Source organism: Falco rusticolus, chromosome 9 (assembly GCF_015220075.1).
Source record: "Falco rusticolus isolate bFalRus1 chromosome 9, bFalRus1.pri, whole genome shotgun sequence".
NCBI lineage: Eukaryota > Metazoa > Chordata > Aves > Falconiformes > Falconidae > Falco > Falco rusticolus.
The window spans coordinates 20,266,653-20,292,731 of NC_051195.1; the positions used below are offsets into that span (position 1 = coordinate 20,266,653).

The following is a 26,079-nucleotide window of genomic DNA, read 5'->3' on the forward strand; positions in this document are numbered from 1 at the left end:
GGGTGGTTGTAACGGGAAGGTTTGGGGCTCTTTGATTGCTGTCTGACACCAAGGCAGGGGATGAAGTTGGTGGAAGGAGATGTACATACCTGGGAAACTGAGTGGGGTTTTACCCAACTTGCCTTAGCACAGGCTGCAGATGTGTGTGAGGCGGTACAGTTTAGTGGTGGCAGACAGGGGCTCTCTGGCTTCTTGAGAATATCCCCATAGAGGAGGAGAAACCTGGTATTCAAGACTGAAAGAACTTTAATAATTAGCACTGGATCAAAGGAAAAGTCCCGGTTCCCAGCTCTATTTACTGCAGTGAAAAAGCATTAAAAAGGTTCTTGGAAAGTGTGGAGAGTTCCTATTGAACTCCTTTGTTATATCGAATATCCTATAGGAGAGAGATCCCATTCTGCATGAGTTGACCCAGGCTCCTTGCTTAGATAGAATGTATATGTTTTGGAGTCCTTAACTTGATGCCTGTCTCTTTGTTTTTCCATGGAGACTTTTTTGCTCTGTTTCATATGTATATTTGATTTTCCTGAGAAGAATGATTTAATTTTTCATTAACTAGCTGAGAGTGTCAATGAAAACACAAACTGTAAAGGTGTCTCTGACAGCTTTTATAATTCAGAGCCAAATTGTAAATTGCTGCCTTGTAGGCCACTGAACACGCATCACAATATCTTTAGTCCATTTTAAATGATTTGGAAAAGCTTTAAGGAAGTATCCTAGCCAAAGTCCTCCCATTACTTTCCATTTCAAATCTTCCTCTCCCAGGATAATCTCTTTTCCCCAGGGTTGTTGATTCTTAAATTGTCTTAATACTAGAAGAATGGTCATTTTTCTAGCGATTTGTTTCCAAGACTTTTCAGTCTTTTAATATTAATTAATTCTCTGTGTTTATGTTGGACAGAAGTATGAACAGCAAACCGTTTGTAGCTTGTGTATCTTTGTGTGGTTTACAGTTTATAATTGGGCAAGTAGTTTCAACTGGCTTTTCAGGACTGGCTGCTGGAGACTGATTTGTTTTCTGTTGGGTCTTCCTTGTGTTTTATTCTTCCAATGAAGCCACAGAATTTCTACAGGAGAAATTTTTAGATAGTTAAAGGTATAAACACAGTAGATGTTCTGGATTTGCAAAACAAGAAAAATACTCGAATTGAAACAATGAAAAAAATTTTCAATTAAACAGAGAACCAAACTAGAACTAAATATCTGGGGAACACCTTTCATAATGCTCCCCTATAATCCTAGTTTATCACGGATGCTGGCAGTGGATAGTTTGATAACCATTGAAAGCACGTAGTAGAGGTTTTGGTCTGGTTTTCTTTAAGTTCTTTAACTAGTAATTTAACTTGGATGCATTGACTTATTATATAATCTAAAGGCGTGTTTGTGCATAGTCCACGTGTTGATAAACCCTATTTCAGCTAGTTTCCCTAAAATAGAGGAGGGAGGTTCAGGAAGTGACGGGATTAATTAGTGCTGAGGATGGCCTGGCTACAGGCTCTGCAGTGACACCTGATGGGGAGAAGCAGCCCTTCGTGAGGGCCTTCAGCCTGAAGGGGTGATGGACTTGACTGACCTTGCTCCAAGGATGGCACTGGCTGTCAGATGAAATGATCAACTTCAGGTATTAGCTTTCCTGAAGCTTTGTTTAGCTGTTAGTGCCTCTGTCATGCTTTCATGCATTTAAGAATAATCACGGTATTCAGTGATTTTGTAGCACAGTAATTCCATGCAGGAGATGCTGAAATTAGTAGCTTTGACCTAGTGAGTGCTGCTAGGAGATGCTGTTACAGCCCTTCCCTTTATCAATGGTCAGTTAAACAAAAACCTTTGTTCTGTGTCTGTCCTCCTTATCTTTCCAGAGACGGCTGATGATGAAGTGGTCACTGTGGGCACTGGAGTTCGTCAGACCCAATTGCTGCCAGGGTTGGGAACAGGGGTTTGTGGGGAGCAGTCCCACAGATTAGTCCTGTTGCTGTGGAGGATGCAGAGTGTCTGTTCTGTGCACTCCCTAGCCAGAGTGGAACTATAGTACAACAGTGTTGAGGAGCTTGGGAAGTACTGCCCAGTTGGTGTTTCTGAAACCATATGCAGAATGCTACAGGGTACCATATGGCTGTTCCTTGTGTTGTACGGAAGGGATCAACCCTAGTTTCCTAATTTGTCCTCTTGCAGAGAGGCCAGGTGAGAAGAGCTGCGGAAAGCTGAACTGGGAAACCTTCAAGACTGCATTTAACATGCTATTTAAACATAGGGTTCAAAATAAGTGTGTTAGTGCTCTTACTGCACTTCATTAGTATGTCAGTGAAGGTGTGCCTCTGCAGAGTGCTGCTTTTCACTTGCATTTAACTTCTGTTGAGTTGCCTTCTCTAGGCATATACCTGTGGCATGCAGTAGGTGAGCAGTGCGGCATTTCATCTTTCAGGGCGGAGGTGGGAGGCCACCCTGTAAAGTAGTCAGGTACAAGGTACAGCGTTACCTTAAAGGATATTAAACATTAACATATTAGGGATATTAAGTTTGCACGTAAGCTTCCTTGAACTGTGGTCTGGTAGCACAATGAGATTACGTTCTTTAATGGCTTTAAAATATTTATATATTTTTGTTGGCATTTTTTTCATTTTCTTCTGTTGCTCTCATATGATGTTAACTTGCCAGGGAACGTAAGTGATTTAGAAGCCAGAATTGTGCAGTAACAATCCTTATGGCAAATAATGTATCTAGGGGAAAAATGTCAGGCATCCACCCTTAACCAAAGGGAAGATTTTTCCAGGGCTTGATGATGTCTGTGAGACTAGTGAAAGGATTGATTATTTTTTTTTTTATTATTATTATTTTTTTTTAAACACTGCACTAATCGCACCTGGTAGTGAACTGAGGCAAACAATGTAGAAAGTGAAGATGTGTGCCAAGTTGAGCATCCTGCACTTTAGTATTTCTTGTAGAAGAAACCTGGCCAACTCTTAAATCTTGAACAGTGTGCCTTGTAAAGGATTCAATCCTGAAGCTAATTCAGTCTCCACGTTTGCCCTGTAAGGCTCGTAATCTGAGAAAAAGAGCTACTTTCTGTCTTTAGTGCATGGACTGACTTGAAGTGACTTTGTGGGTACGGAAGAACTACCTCTTACTGTCTGAGGCATGCCTCCATGGAGTACTTAACATTTCTGTTCCATGAGGTCCCTTTTTGGACCAAATCCAAGTAAGGTTAGCTAGAGAGATGAATTTTTTTTTTTCTATGTTCTTCTCTGTGGGCAAATGAGCAGGGAATTTATGGTGTAGGACTCCCCCAGCACTGGGATGTACTGGGCTGCCATGGCTTGCAGAATGTTGTACCTCTATTTGAATGTGCAGCTTCTTTGAAGCTGTATGTATTCTGGCATCGACTCTGAAGTCTGCAAGAGCCTGCTGTTTCTTTTCAAGAGCTGAAAGCAAGGTTCCTTCGTTTCTGAGTTTATTTCCCTGGAAAACCAGTGCAAGTTGGCTGTTCCCCAGCATGCATGGAGGCAGAAGGAATTTCCATGCACCTGTGGAAATCGCACTTCATAACTGTGCTTATTGTTCATTCTTGATGTTTTAAATGCTAGGCATGCGTCAGTAAGCTGCCATTTCCTCATGAGGAAGTTATTTATGCAGTATGGCAGCAAGGTGGGAGAAGAGGACTAAGAGCTCTTCTTTTAAACTGGCTGTAACAGAGACAAAAGTAATTGCCTAATGGGGCTGATAAGTGCTAGAGGAAGAAAGAAAAATAACAAGACAACGGTAAGCTGCTGTGGGCAAATTGCTGAGGGGAGTCCCTCTGTTTCCTTCTTTCTGGTTATACAGTTTTCAGCTGTGGGTGGCAGAGGGAGACAGAAATCATGAACTCTGAAATCTGTGGGATCAGAACTCACTAAATTCTTGAAACTGCTTTTTAAACCAGGGTTGATGGCCACTTAAATTTGAGAAGAGAGGTATCATCTTTTTCATACAGGAAGATTCAGTAATGAATCTGGAAATTAAGGAAGGGAATTCAGGTTTGCCTTGTCTTTGTGTTCAGGTTTCAAAGCTAACACAGGATTAAATGTATCGTGGTCTTCTGCTTGGTTTTGGTGTTGCAAGCTTTCAGAATGGAGGGCAATTAAAATTCTCAGCCTTATTCAAGTAACTGTAAGGGCTGTATTAAAGAAATTTAATTCAAACAATCCTACTCAAGCAAAGCAAGACTATTTTCATAGTGAAACTGATCTGGCTTCACAAACTGCAAGGGAGATGGATGTTCCAGCCCTGGTTTGCATTGCTTGCTAGAGGTAGGAAGGACTGCGTGAAGTTTGGATGAAAGAGGGAGTGTGATGGTCTGGTGTACTGTGTCTATAATCTATTTCAAGTAAAGTAGAAATACTGTAATTCTCTAAGTTGTTTACATGTGCAATAAAATTAAGAATGTAGACTGAGGAAGCGTTTGGGGTTTTGGTGGGTTTGTTGGGGGAAGAACGATGTGGATGATGGCAAGGGAAGCACATGTTTTAGAAGCGGTGGAGACTGCTTGACCAATGGGCTTAACATGTCTGTTATCTTTTTTCTTTCATTACTACTTCTTCCCTCTTGTGCACCAAGAGGCTCTAATAAAGCCATCAAAAGCGTGATATACCTGTTACAAGACTCATTGTTGCAGCATCTCCACAGCAGCAGTAATGCCTGGGAGAAAGGTGCAATGAAGAATGAAGATCACTTGCTTCATCCTTTTTTCCTCCCCACTCCCCTACCCCCACCTCCTTCTGTAAAGAGTGAATCTCCTTCCTCCTACCCACACCCCCACCCCCACCCCCCACCCCCCCCCTTCCTGGACTCTGTGTATTACCTGTTTCTTTTTACGCAGATGGGCAAAGGAAGCAGGGTGAGAAGGGAATATTTATAGCTCACCTCCTGTTTATGTTCCTTTCCTAGCAGATGTGATGAAGCTCTGTACTGGTGCTGGAAGAAGAGAAAATTCAGACAGGAATGAAAAGTGTGGCAAATGAAGACCATTTGCTAACGTGTAGGTTGTACAAAGTGCTTCCAAATGCAGAGATTAACACTTCCCACATTGTATTGACATTGCCTTTTTTGTGTCCATCTTCTAAGCCTGATTTTAAAACAAAAAAGCTAAACAAAATCAAAGAGGAACAGCACTGCACTTCAGCCAGGTTCTCATTTGCTTGACCTTCATCTGCAGAAACATTGCCCTGTGGAGGGAGTGGGTGTGAAATGTTCTTTTTGGGGAAAAAATCTGACCTCTTGAGTGGGATGTGAGCAAGGTCATACTGGCAAAGAGAAAGAAATGAGTTCAAGCCAGTGGGATTTAATCATGCAAGTGCTTGGGTTCTGGGAGACAAGCTGTATGGTTTAAAAAGGCAGCAGTTTGAAGTTGCTGGAAACTGGGTAGAAAATAGTGTTCAGGGCTGTGGGATTCTTCTGCTATGGTGGCTGTAGGGCTGTTGCAGGAAAACAGCTCCTAGGTCTAAGGGCCTTCCCCGCCGCATTCTCCTCTCTGGCCAAATGTTTGGGGTTTTGCATGTCAGCTTGCTGTGAGAGAGCTGCGGGTGTGGTGTGAGTGCTACCCTTGCAAGAGCAAGTTCTGTTTTATTGTGTACCAGGCTCTCAGACAGAAGCAAGGTGGGTGCCTTGAAGGAGATACATCACTTAGAATTTACTATGCAGATGTATCTGGAGACCATAGCAAAATGTTGGAGAACGTCTTCCATATAGGGTTACTGATTTGTTGAAGAAATCCCTGGTAAAGCTGGGTTCAGTTTCAGAGGAAGATTGAGATTTACTTTCTTTTTTTCCTAAACGGAGATCCTGGAAGTGGGCCAAGGCATCCAGATGCCTCAAAAGAATGGAGGTGGTGAAGAAGGGGGTGAGAGATGCAGGCAGAGATCTCTCATGCCAGACTGGCCCATTTTTATCTCTTCAAAGGTTTCTGAGGAAGCCAGGGAAGATGCTGAAGAAGGCATCTGAAATTAGCAGAGCTGTGCCCGGGTGCTGGCAGCAGCAGGACCTCTCTTTGATGGTACTGTGGGCATGAGGCCTGCTGTCAGGTCTTCTCCCTGCCCCCTTGCTGTCCTCAGGCCCACATGAAGGACTGCTGCAGGCGTCCTTCATGTCAGAGGGCTGAAAAGGTCCTGCCTGTGCTCAGAGCCCTACATTCCTTCATCTCTGAAGGACTTCAGCAACTACTAAAGCAAAGTTTGCAAATGTATTGGGTGCCCGGGCGCTGAGGGGGGTCTCTGAGGAGAGGCTGGGGCTGCCTCAGGCTGGTTCCAGCTGGTTCTGGTGGCCCTTGGTGAGGCGCAGCCCAGCCCCTCGGCCTTGCTGTTGGTGCCTTGGGGAATCTGAGGTCAGAAAGGGGAAAAATGCTGGAAAGAGGAGAGGCATGAGGAAAAAAGTGTGAGGAACAGCTCGGCAAGCGCTGAGGTGGGAGGAGGGAGCGGAAGTTCTGGGGCAGACTCCATCCTGGTGTCCTCCATGGGCTACTGTGGATCTTTCCAGAAGGAATGTCCATTCCCCCCCACCCCTCATGGTGGGGGAAGGAGAGTTGGATCCTGGAAAAAGGGGTGGAGTGAGGAGAAGGTGTGTTAATTTCTGTTTATTATCTGCTTTAATTGGTGTTAAACTGTGGTTCCCCTAGTTGAGTCTGCCATGTCAGTGATGATTGAGTGATCTCCCTGCCTTTATCCTGACCCATGAGCTGTTTCATCTTGCCTTCTCCTGTGCTGTTGAGGAGTGAGAGAGCAGCTGGCTGGGCAGCTGGCCACAGTTACATGTACTTACATCCAGTAGGAGCATATGTAGTGGTGCAAAAATACTAGCTGCTTTGATGAGCTAATCCACATCATGGGGCTTGAACAGCAGATTTCTGGTCCGAACGCTGTTTTACTCTGCATCTTCTCTGCTTTGCAAACATGGCTGATAAGAGGAGGAAGCAAAATGGGAGGACAAAACAGGACCCAATGACTTAAGATGAAAGTACTGTTCTGGAGAGATCAGTGTCACAGACTGAGTACAGGAGTAGAAGTAGCTGGAGCCCTGAAGTGAGGGAAAGATCAATAAATGGAGCTCTTCAGCACTTTTCGGGTGGGTGGTTTGGGTTGCTGTGATTGCTTGAGGAAGCTTGCAGCAATTTTTGTCACAGAGATGCTGTCCAGGAGGTTTTAGGACAAGCACTGTTACAGCCAGGAAGGACATCCAGTTTTTCATGCTGTGAAAGTCAGGGTAGGGAGGAAAGTAGCTGTTGCTTGTTGGAAAAGGTGAGCTGCTTCACTACTGACTTAAGGCAGCCTTATCTAAAGGAGGCTTTTCATAAATGCTGAAATGGATGTTACAGCTGGCACTTGCAAATGTGTCTCTTCCAGATTTCACTCATGGAAAGAAATTTTTACATGGAGAGTGCTCGGGTTTTCACAAAATCTCTGCAGCTTTTGCTGCACTAGTACTCCAGCTAATGAGTTAGCAGCATGTTTTAGACGTGTTCTAGGTTAAGATACTAATCTTTTTCCATGCTTGGAGTGTTGGTTTCTTTCTGGACAACTTTTCTGATTTTCATTAGAGTTTGGAGTCCTGGTACCCCTAAGTTGTTACCATTCTATCATCGATGATAATATAAAATGGCAAACGAGTTCTGGCAGACTGTTCCATCTTTTCCTATCAGAGAGCACTTGCTGGTAGCTAAAAGACTGTTTTGGGGTTGGGTTTTTTTTTTGAGAAGGCCTTTGATTAACTTTGTCACCCATCTGGAATTGAAATAGCTATGTTAGGACCTATAGAGATGCTGTTAATTTTTACCTTTGGATTGTCCAATGTAGACCTGGACAAGGCTTTTTGAAGTGTTACTCTTAGACAAAAGAATTTCCCTTCCCCACCCCCACCCCCCACCCCCCTTCCTTTTTTGGCCTTGTTCCCACAATAATTCTGGGAGCAAAGCTGCATATCCCTGAGCCTCTTAACGTTGAAACAAAGGATTTAATGACTCTGAAAAGTGAATTCCTGCATATGTTCTCTTGAGACCCAGAAAGTTATTCTGGTGCTTAAAGCTTCTAATTTCAGTGGTCTAGTTTTGGTGCTTCTCACACTCCAAATGTCCCTTATTGTGTTGGACAAGTCTGTCTCAACCTGGGTGTAATTATTGCACATTTCATTGCTGAAGTAGTGAGCTGTCATCCATTTGTTTGTCGGCAGGCAAACAATTTGAGATCTGGTCAGCAAAGCTTGGAACAAGTTTCTCTTCTCTGACCCACACTGCTTCAGTCCTGAGCTTCAGCCTTCTGGAACATTTCTGCATAAAGCTGTTGAATTGCAGGCATCAGATAAAGGGTTCAGATAATTCTCTCATCTCAATTTTAAAATAACAGCTTCCCTTAAAGAAGAAAAAAATGTTTCATGATCCCTTAAGCTCTTGCTAACCTTGGATGGCAGAAGATGATATTTAGGTCTCTGCTGACTTTGAGTTCATTTGTTCATTTTTTTTCTTTTCCTAACCAACAGAGACAATTTTCTTAGATAAGAGAATTCTGACAGAGCATGTATCGCAAGGCACAGTTCGAACTGCAGGAATGACAGATATGTGTAGTTTAACCAGTGTCTCTTCCTGTAAAATGTAATGTCAGCATAGTGCTGTGGGGTTGATGAAACGGTTGGTTCAGATCTCAATCGCAGTAAAAGAATTATCGAAGAGGTAAAACCTAGGGACACCTCGGCTTTTTGATGAGTCACCTAACACCCTATTCTTTAACTTCTTTTCTTGCCTTTTCCCCTATTCTTGCCTGTATTGTGTGAGGGTGGGAGACTTCTGGAGCTAGCTTCTACCTGTTAAATAGTCATGGCCTTAAGGTGATGTCTTTGCCGTTGCAAGCCGGTAATATCTTTTGGTTATATAGCTATTTTGCAGGGGGGTAAATGCTGGGTTTAGTGGGGTTTAGGATTTGCTGAAAACTGCTACTGAATTTTTGGGCTGCCTTGGCACATCTGAGAGGAAGGGAGACTCTTGATGTGCAGTGCTTCAAAAACAGATGATTAGTGCCACGTAAGAGGGAAGAGTAAAGCAGTGAACAGCACTTATCTAAAGGGCCAGCTCTGCCATGGGATCGGGTAGAACAAGCATATAAACAGTGCTCTGTGGTAGTACTGTCTGGCAGGATGTTTTGTGTCTATCTGTATAAATTCTGCCCACTTACTATTGTATCTGATCTGATACTATTTTTGGAAAGGTTAAAAATTGAAGTTGCTACTTTGAACTACAAAAAGTTTAAACTTCCTATAGAGGCTTCCCCTCCTCGGGTAGAATTTGGTTCTGAACAGTGACTTACATGTGGTGCAGGTTCTGCTCACTGAAGCTCCTGACTTTTTTCATAATACAATTATGATCTCAAGACAGCAGATCTTGATTTGTCCAGGATGTGAAGCTGTATTTGTGTGTGGGGTGGTTTTGAGTTTTAAACCTCTTCAGGTGGAGTGGGTTCCTGGTTGCTAAGCAGTGGCACACAGGGGTGTTTGTCAGTCCAGATGACTTAATATTTTTCAAATGTAAAAACGTAAATTTGCCTTTTGGTTCCCAACACATATTAGGGGGCATGTGTGTGCAACATTGTTTTTGCCAAAACATACAGCTTCCCACTTAACTTCAGTTACAGCTGCTTAATGCCCAGTTCTCTTTTCCTGTTAGTTGCCTGTTTGACTTGACTGTGGGAAGCTGAAAATGCAGTTGCAAGGAGGAAAACTGCAAATGACTTGACTGATTTTCATTGTCAAGACTGAGAAGGCGTGCAAATACAGCACAAAGGAGAGTGAATTTCCAGAACTGCAAATTCATTGACCACCTGGTCCATAGGTCCTGCTTTCAAGACAGACTACTGCAGTTGTAACTATCCTAGACTTGCATAGCAGGCTTTGGAAGAAAAGTTAAGTAGCAGATAAAGCTATTTTAAGAAGATTATTGAAAGCAACCTCACAAAATACAGATGTCTGGACAATTTGGCAATGAAACAACAGCCTGGGTTTTGTTTGCAAACTTACATTGAAATTTGCTTTAAAAACAAGCCCTACCTGTGAGATAATTTATAGAAATTCAAGTTTGGCAGCTGTATTTTAGAAATCAACAAAAGACAAAAATCTCAGACCACAGGAATGCCCATATTGGACTGCAACTGTTGAAGAATCTGAGAGCTAGTCACTGAAGTTTGTAGCACCATTGACAGATGAGACCTGGTGTTGCACTGTATTATTTTTTAAAATTGGGCGCTTTTATGCTGGAATTGTAATTTCACTGTTGGGGGAGGATTAGTATATGACTAGTATAACTTAGTCGTAGAAGGCAGACTTTAAATCAGTCTATTTTAGATTTTCATGAACAAATTAGTCCCTTGCCAAAACTGTAGAACATAAAAACCATTCATGTGCACTTTTTTATTGGGCTTTTATTTATAGCTCAGTATAACAATTTTTGTTTTTATCTTGAACAATTTGTTCTTCTGTGAACAGGCATGTTTACTACTTGTAGCTTAGAGTTTCGATGCCTTCTGTAAGGGTGAGAAGGAAATATATGTCAGCACAGAAAACAACCGAAGAGAACCTCTTAATCCGCAACTGCCTAACCCTCCCCCATTATTATGCTAAAACTTTTTTTTCATCTTTGAAGACTGATGCTTTCGTGTTACTTCGACTTTCCATGTCTGCATAGTAGTCTAATTTCTTAAAACTGATTAACTCAGTGTGGCTTTAACCAATACTTTTTACATTAATGGGGAAAAAAAAGCTCGCAGCTGTGCTGTTACACGTTCTGACTTAAAACTCTGTGCTTTGGCCGTGAGGTGTGTAGAGGTGAACTTGGCTGAGGGGGGAAGCCCTACTGAGTGACAGATGGTAGGAGAAGGGGCTGTTCTTGACAGGCGCTCCTGGTTTGCTGTCACCCCTGCGGCGGATGGGAGGAAATGCCTGGCCACAAGCGTCGGGGTAGGTGATGGCAGGAAGGGGGGTCAGGAGGTGGCATTGGGGTGTGATTCTGCCAGACAAGCGTTACTGAACATTTGTCCTTTTTGCTGTTCTTGTATTTTCTAGGTGCATCAGAGGCTTTCTCCTTGGCAGAGTGTGAGAGTGGTCTATTGCAGTACAGTAGTGCCCTCTGATGGTGAGTATTGACACAGAGAAACTTGTGGTTCGCTTTTCACTTGCTAACTTACATCGTGTTCCCTGACCCTTTTTCTGGCTGAGGCTTTTTTGGCTAGGAGGTAATCTCATTTTGAACTAATTAAGTGATAGAGAACAAAGTCGGTCAAGAAGAATTATGGAAATGGTCAATTTGTCTAATAACTGTCCTTACAAAACTGGGCAAGCATTATAAAGGAAGATGTAATTGTGTGCAACTGTCCAATTTTTTTGCCAGACTTTTTCTGGATGCAGCAGTGAGGTCTGTGTGGTGCTTACTGTTCAGGGAGCTGTATGCCCTGTTAACTGCACTTTTGTTATGAAAATACCAGCTACTTGCTCAAGTGGCTGCAAGCACTGTTGCTGCAACAAATAAGTTGTGAAGCCAAGGCAGTTTTGTTCCTTTGTTTAAATTTTGGGGCAGCCCAGACGTTAAACTTTTTTGTTAAGGCTGTCATAACACAAAGCAAAAGAATGCACTGGTGGAACTTTTAACTGCAAAGAGGAAGCAAGCAGCTTTGAGATCCCTGCCTGCTTAACATCTGCATGCTGTGCGCAAAGACTAGAGCACTTACGCTGACTGACAAAAGTGGTTAGTAGATCCTGTCCCCAGTAGGGCTTGTTAATAAAGCCTGAAAGCTAATAAAGTAAATGCTTATGGCACAGTTGCTTTCTCTGCCAGGATACTGAGTGTGCAAACACAAAGAGAACATGACTGCTGTGGAGAACTCAAAATAAAGCCTGAAGCTTAAATAGGTAGAAGTGTCGAGGACATCGTAAGGTTGAGAGGATAACTTAAGTGTGTAGCTACTTGCCTGATTTTGTTTTACTTCTCCTGATATTGTGCTTGAATGTTTCTCTTATTTCTTGCAATAACTTCACCTTTACCAGAAGTAAATGTTGGACACAGAATTCTTTGGCCACACCCTTTTTAAAAAATTGTACTTTGTTTAGGCCTAAGGTATTGCTTAAGTTATTCCTATGCAAGAACAGAGATATGCTGAAATGCTCATAATCTGTTACTGATGCACATACGGTTGAGTCAAAACTTTGTGGTGTTTGGGTGGAATTCATACCTTAAAGCAACCTCACACTTAATACAGTATGTAAAGCTTTTAAATCCTCTCTGGTCTTACTTAGCGGTATCCCTGGGCAGGTTGTAGATGTCTGTAAAATTAAATGAAATACACTTGTATCAGTAACTTTCTTTTACTTGTCTCATGTATTTAAGTACTGGCTTGAAATTAGGGAAGATTAGCTGAAATGTTAGCTCTATAATTGGTGAAATGTCAGAATGCTTTGTCCACTTAGTAACTTGTAGTTGCCCTCATGTAGGCAATCCACAGGGCTGCCAGAGCAGATGAAAGCGAAGCAGACAGCCATATCGCAGTGTCTTGTTAGTAGGTTTTATTGGAGCTGTCTGTTGCTGTCTGTTAGGTTTGTATTATTGACACGTTCTTCGGATTTTTTTCTTTTTGTTACTTGCCTCTGAGTTCTTCCCTCGCCAGTGCAATAAAAAATCTGACCAGAAGTTACTTGTGTGGGAGGTGATGAGAGGATCAAACTGGAATTATGGTCTTTCCTGCTGATGAATTAGGCAAGAAAATTACTTTTATAAGCTTTTTATAAAGAAAACATAAATTAGCTGTAATTCTAGACTTACTGAGTCAGTCTTCTGAAGGGAAATAACTTGGTCTTTAACACTTCACCTAAGCTGGAAATCCTTGAGAAAGGTTTTGTGTGTGCTACTGTTGCTGCTGACTCTTGGTGCAGTCCAAGCTATTGCGTTTATCACTGTGGTCTCAGTCTGGTCTGCGGAGGGTTAAAATATGGCAGTGCTGGTAGGCACTTAACTTAAAAGCTGGCAGTCATGGAGCTTCAGCTCCCAGTTGAAGCTCCCAGTGTTGTACCAGTGGGGATACATGGAGAAGTGTTGGTGCAGACATATTATCTCTTCTGCTCTGCAATAAACTGGCTCACTGCCTGTATGCTTAAGGTAGTATTTTAAAGAAAGACTGTTTTTCATGTCTTGTGGTTATGTAAGCAGTACATAAGTTAATGCTGTATTATGCTGCTCACAGAACCAACAAAGTAAATACTTAAGTGGCTATTTTAAGCTTCTAAATGTGTTGATTGTTCCTTCTGAGTCTGCTACCGTAAGTGTAGCTAATGCTTATCTATTTCTTACCAGTCTCTTGCTCAGATACTTGAGTGAAAAAATGCAAAAATCTGATAGTTGGTGTCATAACACTTGCTGATAAGGAGCTTGAAATTCTGTCTAAATGAATTGGCAGTTTGCGTTATTTTTTTCAATAAACTGTTGTCTCAGTTCTAAGCTTTGAAACACTAAAGCTACTAAAATCCTGTCAGGTGTTTGAGTCCTGAGAATAGGCATTTATAGGCTTCCGAATACTGGAGCCTGTTAAGATGCTTTAGTCATTTTAGATGTCCATACTTGGTCACTTTCACCTAGTCTTCAAGAAGACCCGAGGACCTCTTTGTCAGCACTGGATAGTAATCTCCTGGAGGACGGGGAAAGCCTTTGTATGCATGATTCAATTAATGAAGGCATGTGACAATAAACTCAAAAGCTTGATAGAACTCTTCTGGCTTTGTAAAACTGTACTTGGTGCATCCTTTCTCAACATACATGAGCCTCCCTTTTCGGAAAGGCATGCTGCCCCAAGACTTGTCCTAATATGTAAATGAACCTATGATAAACAAGTTCATCATCTGGCAGCAAATCACTGAAAAGGGAGATATAAAGGCCACTGGTGGCAAAACTTCCTGAACGGTGGCATGCTTAGAAATAGTTCCCTTTGGTAGTTCAAATGTCATTATTTGCTTCTATTTCTACTTGCGTTGACTTCTTTGACCAACCAGGTTCGATGCTAGCTGCTTAAATTGACTTAGCATGTCAACACGAGTTAAACTTATTTGAGTAGATGGTGTGGTTCGTGTAGTTGGCCAAAGCTACAACAGGTGGCAATACTAAACCAGATGCAGTGTGGGTGGGTGTGACTGCACAGTGCTTAAGACATGGCAAATGCTCTGTGCAATAAAGATGACCTTACATTCTTACATAAGACAAATAAGTAGCGATCCAAAGTGAATCATTTCTAGGTGTGCTGCTATGTCTTGGCAGCTGCTACACTTGGGGGAAATTTTGACTGTTTGTAACTCAGTAGAGGGCATACAAACTTTTAACTTCTCTTTTCTATGTATTGATATCCCAGAGCACACAGAGTGGGCTGTCTTTCTGGCAGTAAAATAACTGGCTTAGAGTTCCTACAGGTCACTACCATAAAATTTTAGAAAGGGGCACTGAAACCTTTCAGAATGCTCTTGTAAAAGCTCCTGGCAGAAAAGGAAGATGTTGTTTTATCTACCCCACTAAGTAATGTATGTCTTCTGAAGTACAAAGTGTATTGATCCCATGGATTTTAGATGAAATGACCTTGAAGCTTAAACTCGGAGTGCTATTCCTACAACCTCATACTCCTGACTATTGTCTTAAATATTTGTTGCCTTGCGGCAAAGAAGGAGGGCAGAACTAAACAAGAATAAAAAGGTTTGAAGTAGGTCCTTCCTTGATGTTTGCTAATATACACAGTTTGCCTTTGTCTTCTGGGCTGTAAATCCTGATAAATTGCATGCTGTTTTGTCTGCCATAGTTCAAAATACTTTGATTCTCAAGAACAAACCAAATCATTATGTGCTACCAAGTTGTGGCTTTTAGATATCGTGTTGCCTTTGGTGTAAACATGATTGTGTTTAGATTAAGTATCTTTTACTTTTCCACAAAACACAAAGTTTTAAGACATGCTGCCAAGTTAATGGTACTGAAAACCTCTGACATGCCTCGGTTTTCCTTTGATAGGCATTATCTCTTGATAAAAGATGAACCACAAATTTAGTCTGTCTTGCGTTCAGCTCATAACTCTGTCTTTCTCTGTGGGATAAATACAGAACTAATGTGAGAAGGTCTGCTGATTTTTCATGGTAAACTTACATTTTTGTCTTCTTTGTAGAAGTGACAGTGGTTTACCAAAATGGGTTACCTGTAATTTCTGTGAATCTTCCATCCCGGCGTGAACGCTGCCAGTTCACGCTCAAACCTATCTCAGACTCTGTTGGTGTGTTCTTACAACAGCTGCAAGCAGAAGACAGAGGAATTGATCGGGTTGCCATCTACTCAGCAGGTACTGTTGTTTATAAGCTAATTGATTTACTTACTTGCCACCTATTTTTGTCTGGCCTTTTGCTTTTTAAGTAAAAGTTTGCTATGGTGTGAGTTATTTGACGCTCCTGAAAAAGTATAAGGTAGAAATGCCACTCCTAGTGGAGGAATGCTGTTAGCTCTCCCTGTGTAATCAGGTCTGTAAAGGAAATCTGACTGTAGAGTGAAGGAGGAGAAAAACATTCCTAATGATTAGTTTACAGACATCAGTCCTAATGGAGGAGTTTGCACTGAGTTTCCTACTATTTAGCTATACAACCTGTGTTAGATGTTCTAATCTGTTTGTAAGGAAGTAGGTAAGAGGTGGTACAAGGGAAATCGTACCTTGTGTAGCTATGAAGGCTCAGTCATGTTTCACTTAGCCTTATTGTACTGTTTTGTTCAATTGCTGTGTCTGATAGCCACCAAAGCTCTGAAACATTGTTACGGTGTCTTTATGACAGTGCCATCAAAGCAGGTATTTCCTTAAAGGTCTTGGTCTGGGAGGAAGGTGTTGCTAGGTTAGTGGTGTCAAAACTGTCCAATACCAGAGACTGAAATAATTTCTAATGCCAGTGGGGAAAGATGAAGGTCACTTAAGTGGATTGTATTGCAAAACATTAAAATATTCACAGTGTGTGGGATGAAGGGAACTGCTTTTTATAAGATGGCTCGAAATACCAAAGATGTAGAAAAGCAGCTGCATATGTAGCTGAGCTAGTATTTGCCAGGTAAGGTCTCCCAGTATATATATAAGTATCTTGATAAAGAGTATCGTCTGTGGGAAGACATAGAAATCCAGTAACTGGACTTGGGATGGCATTGCAACTTAGCCACAGCATATTTCGGTACAGTTTGGTTTCTACTCTTTAGTAACTCATCTGTTTGCCTTACAGATGGCACACGTGTTGCCTCTTCTACAGGCATAGATTTGCTTCTGCTGGATGACTTCAAACTGATCATTAATGATGTCACATACCACGTCAGGCCACCAAAGAGAGGTAAACCAGCTTGGTTCTGGTAAACATCAGAAATAAAACTTAGTGTTCATTTCCCTGTTTAATTGCAGTGTGCTTTATTAACTTGTTCAAGAACACCAAGTGTTATTTCTAAAGGAAACCTTGCAGATTCTATTCCTGCCCTTGTAGTCTAATTTAGTGATACCAAGTAATGGGAGTAGTCAGTAATGAAAAGCAAATATTCATTCTGCTCAAAGCCATACCCCTTGTAAGAGGAATAAGTGCAGAAATGTAATTTCTTTTAATTTCAATTTTTTTCTGATATTTTTTCTGATTACTGAAAAGTAATTAAATTTAACTCATTCTGAAGGATTACAGTACAAAATGGGAATTGGATTGAAACTTAGGTTATCTGATTTATAAGAATAAATTGTGCCCTGACCTGACAGTTAATGTTGTTTCCTATTAAGCGTGGTACTTTGAATACTGCAAATAAACCTGGAAACCTTGTTAACTAACAGACAATGAAATAAATGAGACCGTGCTATTACAAGGTTACATTGATTAGAATCAAATAAGAAGGGACTGATTCAAAACCTATGTTGAATCGATAACAAAATCCTTCTAAATTATGGGCTTCGGACACATGTGTAATTTTGAAGATGTGAAAACTTGCAAGAAGCTTTTGAGATTATCCAGAGTTAGTGGCAAAAGCAGGAACTTGGTATTTTCATCTGTCCTCTACTCTCTCTCCTAGGCAACTTTATAGGCTTCATAAAGCACCAGGTTCTTGCATGCCTATACTTACCTCTGAGGATTTAAACAAAAGGACCAGTTTTGGAAATGTTGGTCTGCTTGTTGGCTTGGCTCACAGGTAGTGGGGGATTTCTGTCTACCTTATTTTTCTGTTAGTGCAGGCAATAATGTGAAGCTTGCAAGCAGTTATGTTTCTAAAAAAAGTTTTTAGCCCTGTAGACATGCAACCAGATTAGGAAGGATTTGTAACTTTACTTTGCATGTCCACTTGAAGTTAGATGGTGGAAATACCTTCCCCTATTTATCTGAGTGTTTTCCCTAGTGTTTGGGCCTTCCTCCTTTCAAGCAGTAGATGGTGAACAAAATCATTCATAAGGCAAAAGCTGTGAGGGAACTGATAATGTTCCTTTTACCATCTTGACCATCCTGAATAAAGCAACATGTTAAAGCAAGTTATCTATCAAAAATCGGGAGACTGACCATATCTTCTGGGTCTGAGACTACCCTGGCTGGCTGATTGCTAGGAAGATCTGCTGATATATGCCATCTTCCTCTGTAGATGTAGTTAGCTTTCAAGGACCTTTTTGCAAGGAAAATAATAATGTGTTCTAGAGTTTTATTATTCACGGTATAAAAATACCAAGTTAAAAAAAAAAAAAGTTTGACTTGGGGAACTTTGTGCAGCCACTTGTCCTTACTATGTGGGAGTGCAGCATTGGGTGAGGTGCTGTTTCTCCCCTAAGTGTGAGTTAGACTGACCTCCACTAGAGATGTTTTTTTTTTTTCCCACGGTCTTGTTAAAAGCACCTTAACAGAAAACTCTCCATTGAGTCTGGGTATCTAAATGACTGAATATTACACACACAAAAAAGTTACTCTCTGCTCTGTCACCCCACTGCTCAGTGTCCTGAATGTTTCTTCACACGCTTACAGGACTTCTTAAACCAGAGAAGTAGAGTGAGGATTTTAACAAGGTAACTCTTCTGTTAGCCCCTGAGAGCAGGTGATGATTCAAGCCAAGCTGGGCTAGTCTGTAATTTTTAATACAACTAAATGAGAATGCAGACATGGTGTCTATTTCTGCACTAGAGAAATTGCTGTCCCGAGGTAAGGCCATTCATATGTCCCACCTACCGAATGTTTGAGAGAGCAAAGGCTGTGTCAGTGAGTGGGTATGTTTTTTGGTTAGCTTGCTTGTATGATATACTTCTTGTGTGCTGGTAAGTGAGCTCTGGGATCTCCTAGGTTACATGAAATTGCAGACTCTGATTCTTTTTCCAAGGAGATTTCTATAGTTAGTTTGTAGTAAAATGAATATGCCCATAAATAGGCCCTGAGATTAGTTCTGTTAAACCTTTCAGTTATTGTTTTTCCATTTTTACAAAATCACTAGTATTTTGGAATGGAAATGCCAGGATGCTGTAATCTTAAATACTAAGTACTTCTTGATGGTCACTTCGGGAGGAACACATGGGGGTTTTTTCTTCATAGGGAAACAGGAGCCTGTTAGCTGGGAGGGGGATTTGGTGTGTCTTGGCGCAGACAACTGAGTGTCTTTCCCTTGAGCTGCTAGTGCTAAAACTTGAGCTGTCCATAGCTGTTTATGTGTTGGTAAAATCGTATTTTGAGAAAAGAACCTAAGGCACAAGCCCAAGGATGCTACAAAAATTAATTTATTAAAAATTATTTCTGTATTTGGTTGATGTAGGGTTCTTAAGCTTTGTATGGAAAAACACAAGTTTCAAAATTAAGTGTGTAGTACAATACCACTAGTCACAACTGTCTTACAAATTGATTTCCTTTAGGAATCCTTTTTGTGTTGAAATGTGGGGATGAAGGCAGTTTCAGTTAGCAACCCAGTTACTATCTCGTCTTAAATACTGTGACTGAGAATTTCATCGCCCTGTAGATGGCACAGCAGGGTGTTACCCAGAGAGTGTTGGGAAACATTTCCTGGCATTGGTACTCAAAATAACGATCATAAGACTGCATATTTCTGGGGCCACTAATCCAAGGTGTTTGGTTGCCATCATCAGTAACTATGGCTGCTGACAGTCTGTAATCTAAATTTTGACTGTTTCTTGACAGCTGGTGTGATGGATCATACTACGTAGTTCATTTGTCTTAAGTCTTGTATATAAAAATGGATCACAAGTAGCTGTTGATAACTAGCAAGCGTAATAGTATGTATCTCTTTTTCTTATTCTTACCAAATTTTAGAAATTTCCAATAATAAAGCCTGATGTTCTTTTGAAGAAATTACACTTTCTTAGTGTGCTGTAGCTCTTCCAAAGGCTTCTTGGTTGAAAAGATAGCTTCATACTCTTCCTGTAGAGATTAATAGCAGTTTCTCAAGAGTATGTAAGAAGTTCTGTGGGTACACACATATAAATCAGTCTCTTTCTTTCCTAGAGCTCTTAAGCCATGAAAATGCAACAACGCTGAATGATGTCAAGACATTGGTTCAGCAGTTGTATACTGCCTTGTGCATCGAGGAGCACCAGCTGAACAAAGAGAAGGAGCTGATAGGGAGACTAGAGGAATTGAAGGAGCAACTAGCACCACTAGAAAAAGTAAGAAGTTTCTCATTGTATTCTACTTACCCGCCAAATGCAGCCTTAATTTATTTCAAGGTTTTAATTAGGCCCCTGGCATGCTTCAAATAGCATCATCTGCTTCAGTGATCTTAAAACTAACTGTATACCAAATCATGTCTGTTTCTGGTTTCGGTGGAAGTGTTTTGTTTCCTTGCTTTATGTAACTGGAAATTATTTTGGTAGTAAATAAAGACTGGGGATAATGCAACAGAAAATCTCTAAACGTAGAGAAATAAATACTTTTGCAAGGCATTCGGAGCATGCTCAGTGCAAAATATGGATGATAGCAAGATAGTGATGGAAAGGAAGTCTAGATTTGTCTGCATAATCTAGACTAAAATCATATGTTTCAAACCACTTAACATGAATATAAATACAAGATGCTTTTTTTACATTATCTCTTAATTTTACATTATCTCAATTATTTTTGAGAGTACAAGGTGTATGCTTTTGTCTTGTGCAGGTAAGGATGGAGCTCAGCAGGAAAGCAGAGAAGAGAACAACCTTGGTGTTGTGGGGAGGCCTGGCTTATATGGCCACTCAATTTGGGATTCTGGCCCGCCTCACCTGGTGGGAGTATTCTTGGGACATTATGGAACCAGTCACCTATTTCATCACCTATGGTAGTGCCATGGCAATGTATGCTTATTTCGTAATGACTCGCCAGGTAGGACTTGTTGTACTGACACTTCAGTAGAAGACTTTTTTTGAGCTCTGCTCCCTAGGAAAATAGCAAAATTTTGCCCATTAGAGGTAGCTTTGCCCCTTATCCTGTCAGAACCTGGGTGCCACTTGATTTGATTCGCGCTCTCCAGAATGGTGGTGTATGATTGTGGGGTTTTCTGGTCGTGGTCATTGGTGATTTCCTGGTTGTCTTACTGTAAATGCTTACACATGTTCAGTGATTGACTGCTTTAGTTGTACAGGTTCATCTACTGACAGATAATGGTTTTTGCATGCCCACACATGCAGCCTCATGCCCACTGACTTGCACCAGAGGCATCCAAGTGCTGTGATTTGTGTCTGCCCCAATAAACTATGGGTTGTGAGGTACCTTCTGAATTTCAAGGAATCCCACCTCTGACATGAGATGTTGGTCTTTTTAAAGAGACAAAATTTCAGGGATCTTGCTGGAAATGCTTTTGTTGAAGTGTTTCATGGATCTGGTTTCCCATCCAGATAAAGGATCCTTCTCTGGAGCCTGGTAGTTGTGACGGACTGTGTGGATTTTCTAGTACATGGTTTGTCTCATCACTCCCATTTAAACTTCATAATCCCATCTAAATAATGAGGCGGTGCCTCAGAAAGTCTCTGCTGTCACAAGACCATCAGAACAGATGCTGCTGCAGGTGTTCTAGCATGGTGTCCCAGGGGTCTGTCAGCTGCACATTTCAGGGGCTGAGGACATGCGTGCCCCTGTCAGGGGGCTGCTAAGTGCAGTTGGAACTTCTGCCGTGTTTGGAATCAGATCTGGTGTTTTAATTGCCATCTGTATTAATTAGTATTTTTTCAGCCAGATCTTAGTATCTTGGTGTTTCAAGGATGATGTGATACTGAATGCAGCTTTTCTCCACCTGATAGTGCTGGCCATTGGGTGTACACCAGACACAGAGGTGTGGGCTGTTCCAGTGCAAGGGAGAGTTAACTTGCGCAGGCAGACCTGTGCTTTGGAGAGGCTATGTGGGATTTGTTCTGAACAGATCTGCTGCTCCAAGTCACCTGCATGCTCTAAAAAGCTGTGGCTTTTTGCGGTAGAGTATCCCTGGCAAAAGCTGTGGTATTGGGTTCTTATTCTCCCTTGCATAACTTCGTTGAGAGATGAACTCATGAGCAACTATTGTTGCTTTAATTAACCATTGCACATTTATGATCTTAAGAAAAAGTATGGGCCATCTTACAAAGGCTTTCTTATGGTATAGCTTTTTTTCCCTTTCTCCCCATAAACTTGTCACTTGATTGAGTGAGGGCTTAATTGCTGGCTGGGGTCAGCCCACCACACTACGTGAGCTTAGACAGTGCTGTCTGGTTTTGTGCTTTCACTGACAGAAATTAGTCATTCTCCCAAAACACACCTGATATATACTGTGCTAACTGTATCCTGTGTTGCATCCTGTTGTGGCTTTATTCCTATCTTCTCTCCTTTTTTGTTTTTAGGAATATGTTTATCCAGATGCCAGAGACAGACAGTACTTGTTATTTTTCCATAAAGGAGCCAAAAAGACGCGATTTGATCTAGAGAAATACAATCAACTCAAGGATGCAATTGCTCAGGTAACAAGATTTTTTCCAGATGACAAAGAAGCTACTGTTTGCTAGTTCTTAGCTGCTATTAATGGATGCATCTCAAATAAGTTTGGATATATCTTAAGTTTCCAGTGCATTTTCTTGTCATAGCCCCGGTGCAGTCACTGATTTGGTGTTGATCTGCCCAGGAACAGAACGACTGGATGTGTAAATCAACATGAAATGGTTGCTTATATCTGTTGGTAAGGGGTGTTTTGAAGCTGCTGGCAAATCTTGAGTTGCTTCAGGCACTTCATGCCTTAGAGGAGGCTAATTCAACATTTTCTTTCTTCTCAACTCCTACACACCAGATGGATTTAGTGAGGAATGAAGACTTGCATCCATTCAGTTAATGTCTTCATGACATAAAACTTCAGTGCACTGGATTGCAGTCATGGAAAAGAATGTTCCAAATACTTAGCTGTATTGTTAGAGGCAATGGGGACAGATTTCTCATATTCTGGGGGTAGGCACTTTTGGCAGACTGTCCATGTTGTGGGATCTGCTTAACAAAGGAGTCGAGTGGAGGTCTTTCATGATGTTTTGGAGAGCCTTTCTGCAGAAGGATGGCATGAGCAGAAAAAGCAGAGCTACCATGTTCTTTTTTACAGCTCTGTATCATTCTCTGTTTATTCTCAGGCTCTGGAAATGACAGAGTAGGATATCCAAGGCACGTTGGAGAAGGAGCTGTGCAAGGAGTAGAGGGAGGTTGGAGCTAGGCTCTCTTTGTTTCATGAGAAAACCCAGAAAGACCTCTGGGTTTTCTCATGCTGTATTGAATACAAATACCCTTGGCTAGCCGTATTTTCCTGGAGCTTTTCTTTTAGAATCAACCATTTCCATTAATCTAGTTTGTTTCTGTTTGAGTTTGGGGGTTTGTTTGTTTGTTTTACAATAAAAAAGGTTCCAGTGAGTTTCTGGGGGGTGAAATCTTTCCTGCCATGTTTCTTTTAACTGGCTGCATGTAGAGAAGTTTAGAGAAGTATAGAGCAAATGTCTTTAGGTGCTGAGAATGGCTTTCCCAAATACAAGCCTGTGACTTTGTTTTACTTTCTGTAAACTTCCCTTCTGGACAGAAAAACAAGGAAATACAGAAGAGTTTTGTATTCTGTAAAGGGGAGTGGTATTGGAGAAGGTGTATTGGGAGCTTGTTCTTTATAATGTGTCTTTTACTTTTAGGCAGAATTGGACCTTAAGAGGCTTCGAGACCCACTGCAGGTTCACCTGCCCATCCAGCAAATTGATGAAAAGGACTGATCAGCAACGAAGCTCTGAACCCCGGCAAAAAACCTGTTCATAGCTCTTGCCTTTTTAATTAAAGCATTGCAGGTGGAAGCTGGGAGGTTGTGTTGGGGTGGAGGGTTTTTACCTTTAATCAAGACAAAGGACTGTAGGGGGGAATCTCTTAAACCTGAAGATGGGACATTGTGGAATGTTAGTTCTGAAAAGGGCTTGGCAAATAGTCACATTTAAAAACTGTCTGAATGGCAATTGTGTACAAATACAGGATTGGGGAGGGGGGGGGGGTCATGAAAAGAGTGTAATGTTGGGGTGTACGGATGTCTTCTTCCAGCTTTGCAGGGTCTGCCTCTTGATAAAGACACCAGCAGCCTGCTTAGCTTTTTTAATTTTCCTTTACCTGATTCAGATCTCTCTTTCTCTCTCTCTCTCTCTCTCAAAAAAACACAAACAAACAAAAAAAAAACAAACCCCCAAAAAAACAAAAACAAAGAATCCAAGCCACCTGGAGCTATGGCTGGTGATCAGAACTTGCACTCCACGCCATTAACACGCACACTTCTGATCAGACCTGGTCTCTTTTATAAAGTTACTACAAGACTGCTTTCTACTGGAAAACCATGAGCTTCCCCTCCCAGCCCACCCCATGTGCTCCACTGACTTCTTCCTTTGCTTATTTGTAGCACAGATTGGTTGTAGCCAAGTGAGAGAAGGAATGAGTTTTCTTCTGGACATTTGATAATTGACATTTTTGGATTATTCCATAATAACTATATAAACTTTGTGTTCCAGTGCCCTTCAGTTCCTTCTAGAAATCAATGGCAGCGTTGCATGAGAGGTGTTTTGGGTTTTTTTTATATTCAGTCTTAAGGGACAGAGATTCCCTTCTTCTACCCCAATCTGATAGCCACCTGGACTATGAAATTATGAAGGATTAAAGGATTGTGAAACTGTTGCGTTGTCATGAGTCCTGCTTCTAAATGGAACAGTTTTGGAACATGGAATAGTGAAAATTTATATTTGAGTACTTATGTAAATGGGATAAAAGGCCTTATATATGTTCAAACCATTTTCCTTGCCCAGAGGCTTTTTTCAAAGCCTGGGGCTCTTAAAGTGCAAGGCACAGAACTACTTTAGTTCTCTAGCACTTTCCCCTAATGAAGTAGCTTTGAATGAACTTTGTGTCCACAGGTCAGAAGTTCTTAGGAGTGGCTAATGACATATCTTGTTCTTAAAAGAAGTAGAGGAAGGAAAGTCAACCCATTGCCCTCTCTTCTAGCCAAGGCTGGCTGATCTCTTAGCAGATAAAACATCTCTTCTTTCAAAGCAGGTCAGTCTGCTTTAGCATCCTGCTGATAAATACTGTGGAGACAGGATGAAGGTGGGAGAAGGTCACTAAGCTTTATATACAGAAAGGCTGGCTGCTTTTTGATGTTTCACTACTACTTCTCACTGTGTCATGGAAAGAGGATTCTGGTTTTTTGGAGAACCATGTTTTTAAAAATATAGGAAAGAATAAACAAATCAGTATTAACTAGACGCCAGGTGCCTTGCAGATGTGGAAACACAGCTGGGATTGCTGCCTCTTCTCACTCAATGGCATGTTGGACTGAATGGGTGCATGTTTCTAGTTTGTTTTTTTTCCTTCCCCTTTTCCTCTGTCTTTCAATTTAATTACATTGTGTGATTATTTTTTATCTGTTTTATCCTGTTTGTGTGGTGAGTTTTAAAGGGAAAAAAATGAACACAATCCTGTAGCTAAATCCTTGGTGTGCGTTTGGGATGAGGGAGGGAGCATGGAGAAAAATCCTTTAAAAAACAAACAAACTGAACATGTGTAAAATCCTGTATCATTTATGAAATATGTATAAAAGAGCAATGTACTTCTGGAACAATAAATAACTATTCAATTTTTGAATCGGTGCTCTTGAATAACGTTATTTTCCCCAGCTGAGAAGAGAATATTGTGTGTGGCAGTTTGTCACCTGAGTTTCCTCCATTTCTTTTTGTTTAGGTTGTTTCTTCTTGACCTTATATCACTGAGGCTCCGGTGATGCAGATCATAGCTTTCCTGAAGCAACTTGGATGGAGATCTTGCTGTCATGCCTGGCTCTGTAACACAGGGATCTCAGGAGCAGTTGAGGTGGTGAGGCAGAGGTAGAGCTACTTGGCCTAACAAAGGTTTGCCTTTGTTTGGCCAGCATAGTAGCTCCACGTGGAGGCTGACAAAATCTGGAGATGTGGCGTGCTGCAAGATAAGGATATGTACGGTTGTGTAATACCTAGCAACCTAAAAGGTACCAAGTAGAGTCAATGTATTTCTGTATTGCATTCAATTGCTGTTTCAGTGGAAAAGTGAAGTTTTAAGCTTCTGTCACTTTCTTTCTGGGCCCTTGAATGGCTGTGGTCTGATTTGTCATGATGACTTATTGTTTGTTCATTAACTTTGGGAGTTAGCAGATTGTACTTGGTCCTAACTTTATGGGATGTTAGGATCAGACATCTGGAGCCAGAAGGTTTTAATCGTGTTCATTGACTGTTTTAAAAAAAAAAAAAACAAAACAAAAAAAAACCCAAAAAAACAAACCCAAACCAAAATGCATGATCAGCCAGTTCTTCAAACAGTCAACTTCTGTGGTTTTTAAAGTTGGAGGGGAGGGGCTAGAAGCTGTTAGTCATTGCGATCTACCTTTAATTGCTGCTGAAATTCAGTTCAGCAATGCTGACAAACCCTCTTCCTCCAAGCAGCTGTTAGTCTGCTGCTGTGTACAGATGAGCTGTTGCTCTCCCTACACAAATTACTTGGATGAGTTGCATAAGAAGTTGTCGCATCTTTGCATCCAGAAGAACTGAAGACTTGGACGTCTAGCACCAC

At 41.3% G+C, this 26,079-nt stretch overlaps 1 protein-coding gene across 3 annotated transcripts in view; it reads left to right on the forward strand.

The window, feature by feature from the left end:
- Positions 1-25,122, forward strand: part of MCU (mitochondrial calcium uniporter) — a 92,968-nt gene extending 67,846 nt beyond the window's left edge. Inside the window, exons 1-8 of one of the 3 annotated variants that reach the window (XM_037399909.1) lie at positions 10,602-10,959; positions 11,065-11,134; positions 15,183-15,353; positions 16,267-16,371; positions 19,498-19,658; positions 20,146-20,349; positions 21,837-21,953; positions 23,149-25,122. In XM_037399909.1, coding sequence (XP_037255806.1) covers positions 10,867-10,959; positions 11,065-11,134; positions 15,183-15,353; positions 16,267-16,371; positions 19,498-19,658; positions 20,146-20,349; positions 21,837-21,953; positions 23,149-23,265 — 1,038 coding nt within the window. In that variant the 5' untranslated portion in view covers positions 10,602-10,866 and the 3' untranslated portion in view covers positions 23,266-25,122. Of the gene's footprint in view, positions 1-10,601; positions 10,960-11,064; positions 11,135-15,182; positions 15,354-16,266; positions 16,372-19,497; positions 19,659-20,145; positions 20,350-21,836; positions 21,954-23,144 lie in introns of those variants that run through there. The other 2 variants (XM_037399908.1, XM_037399910.1) reach the window with 2 other exon arrangements.
- Positions 25,123-26,079: the final 957 nt, after the last annotated feature.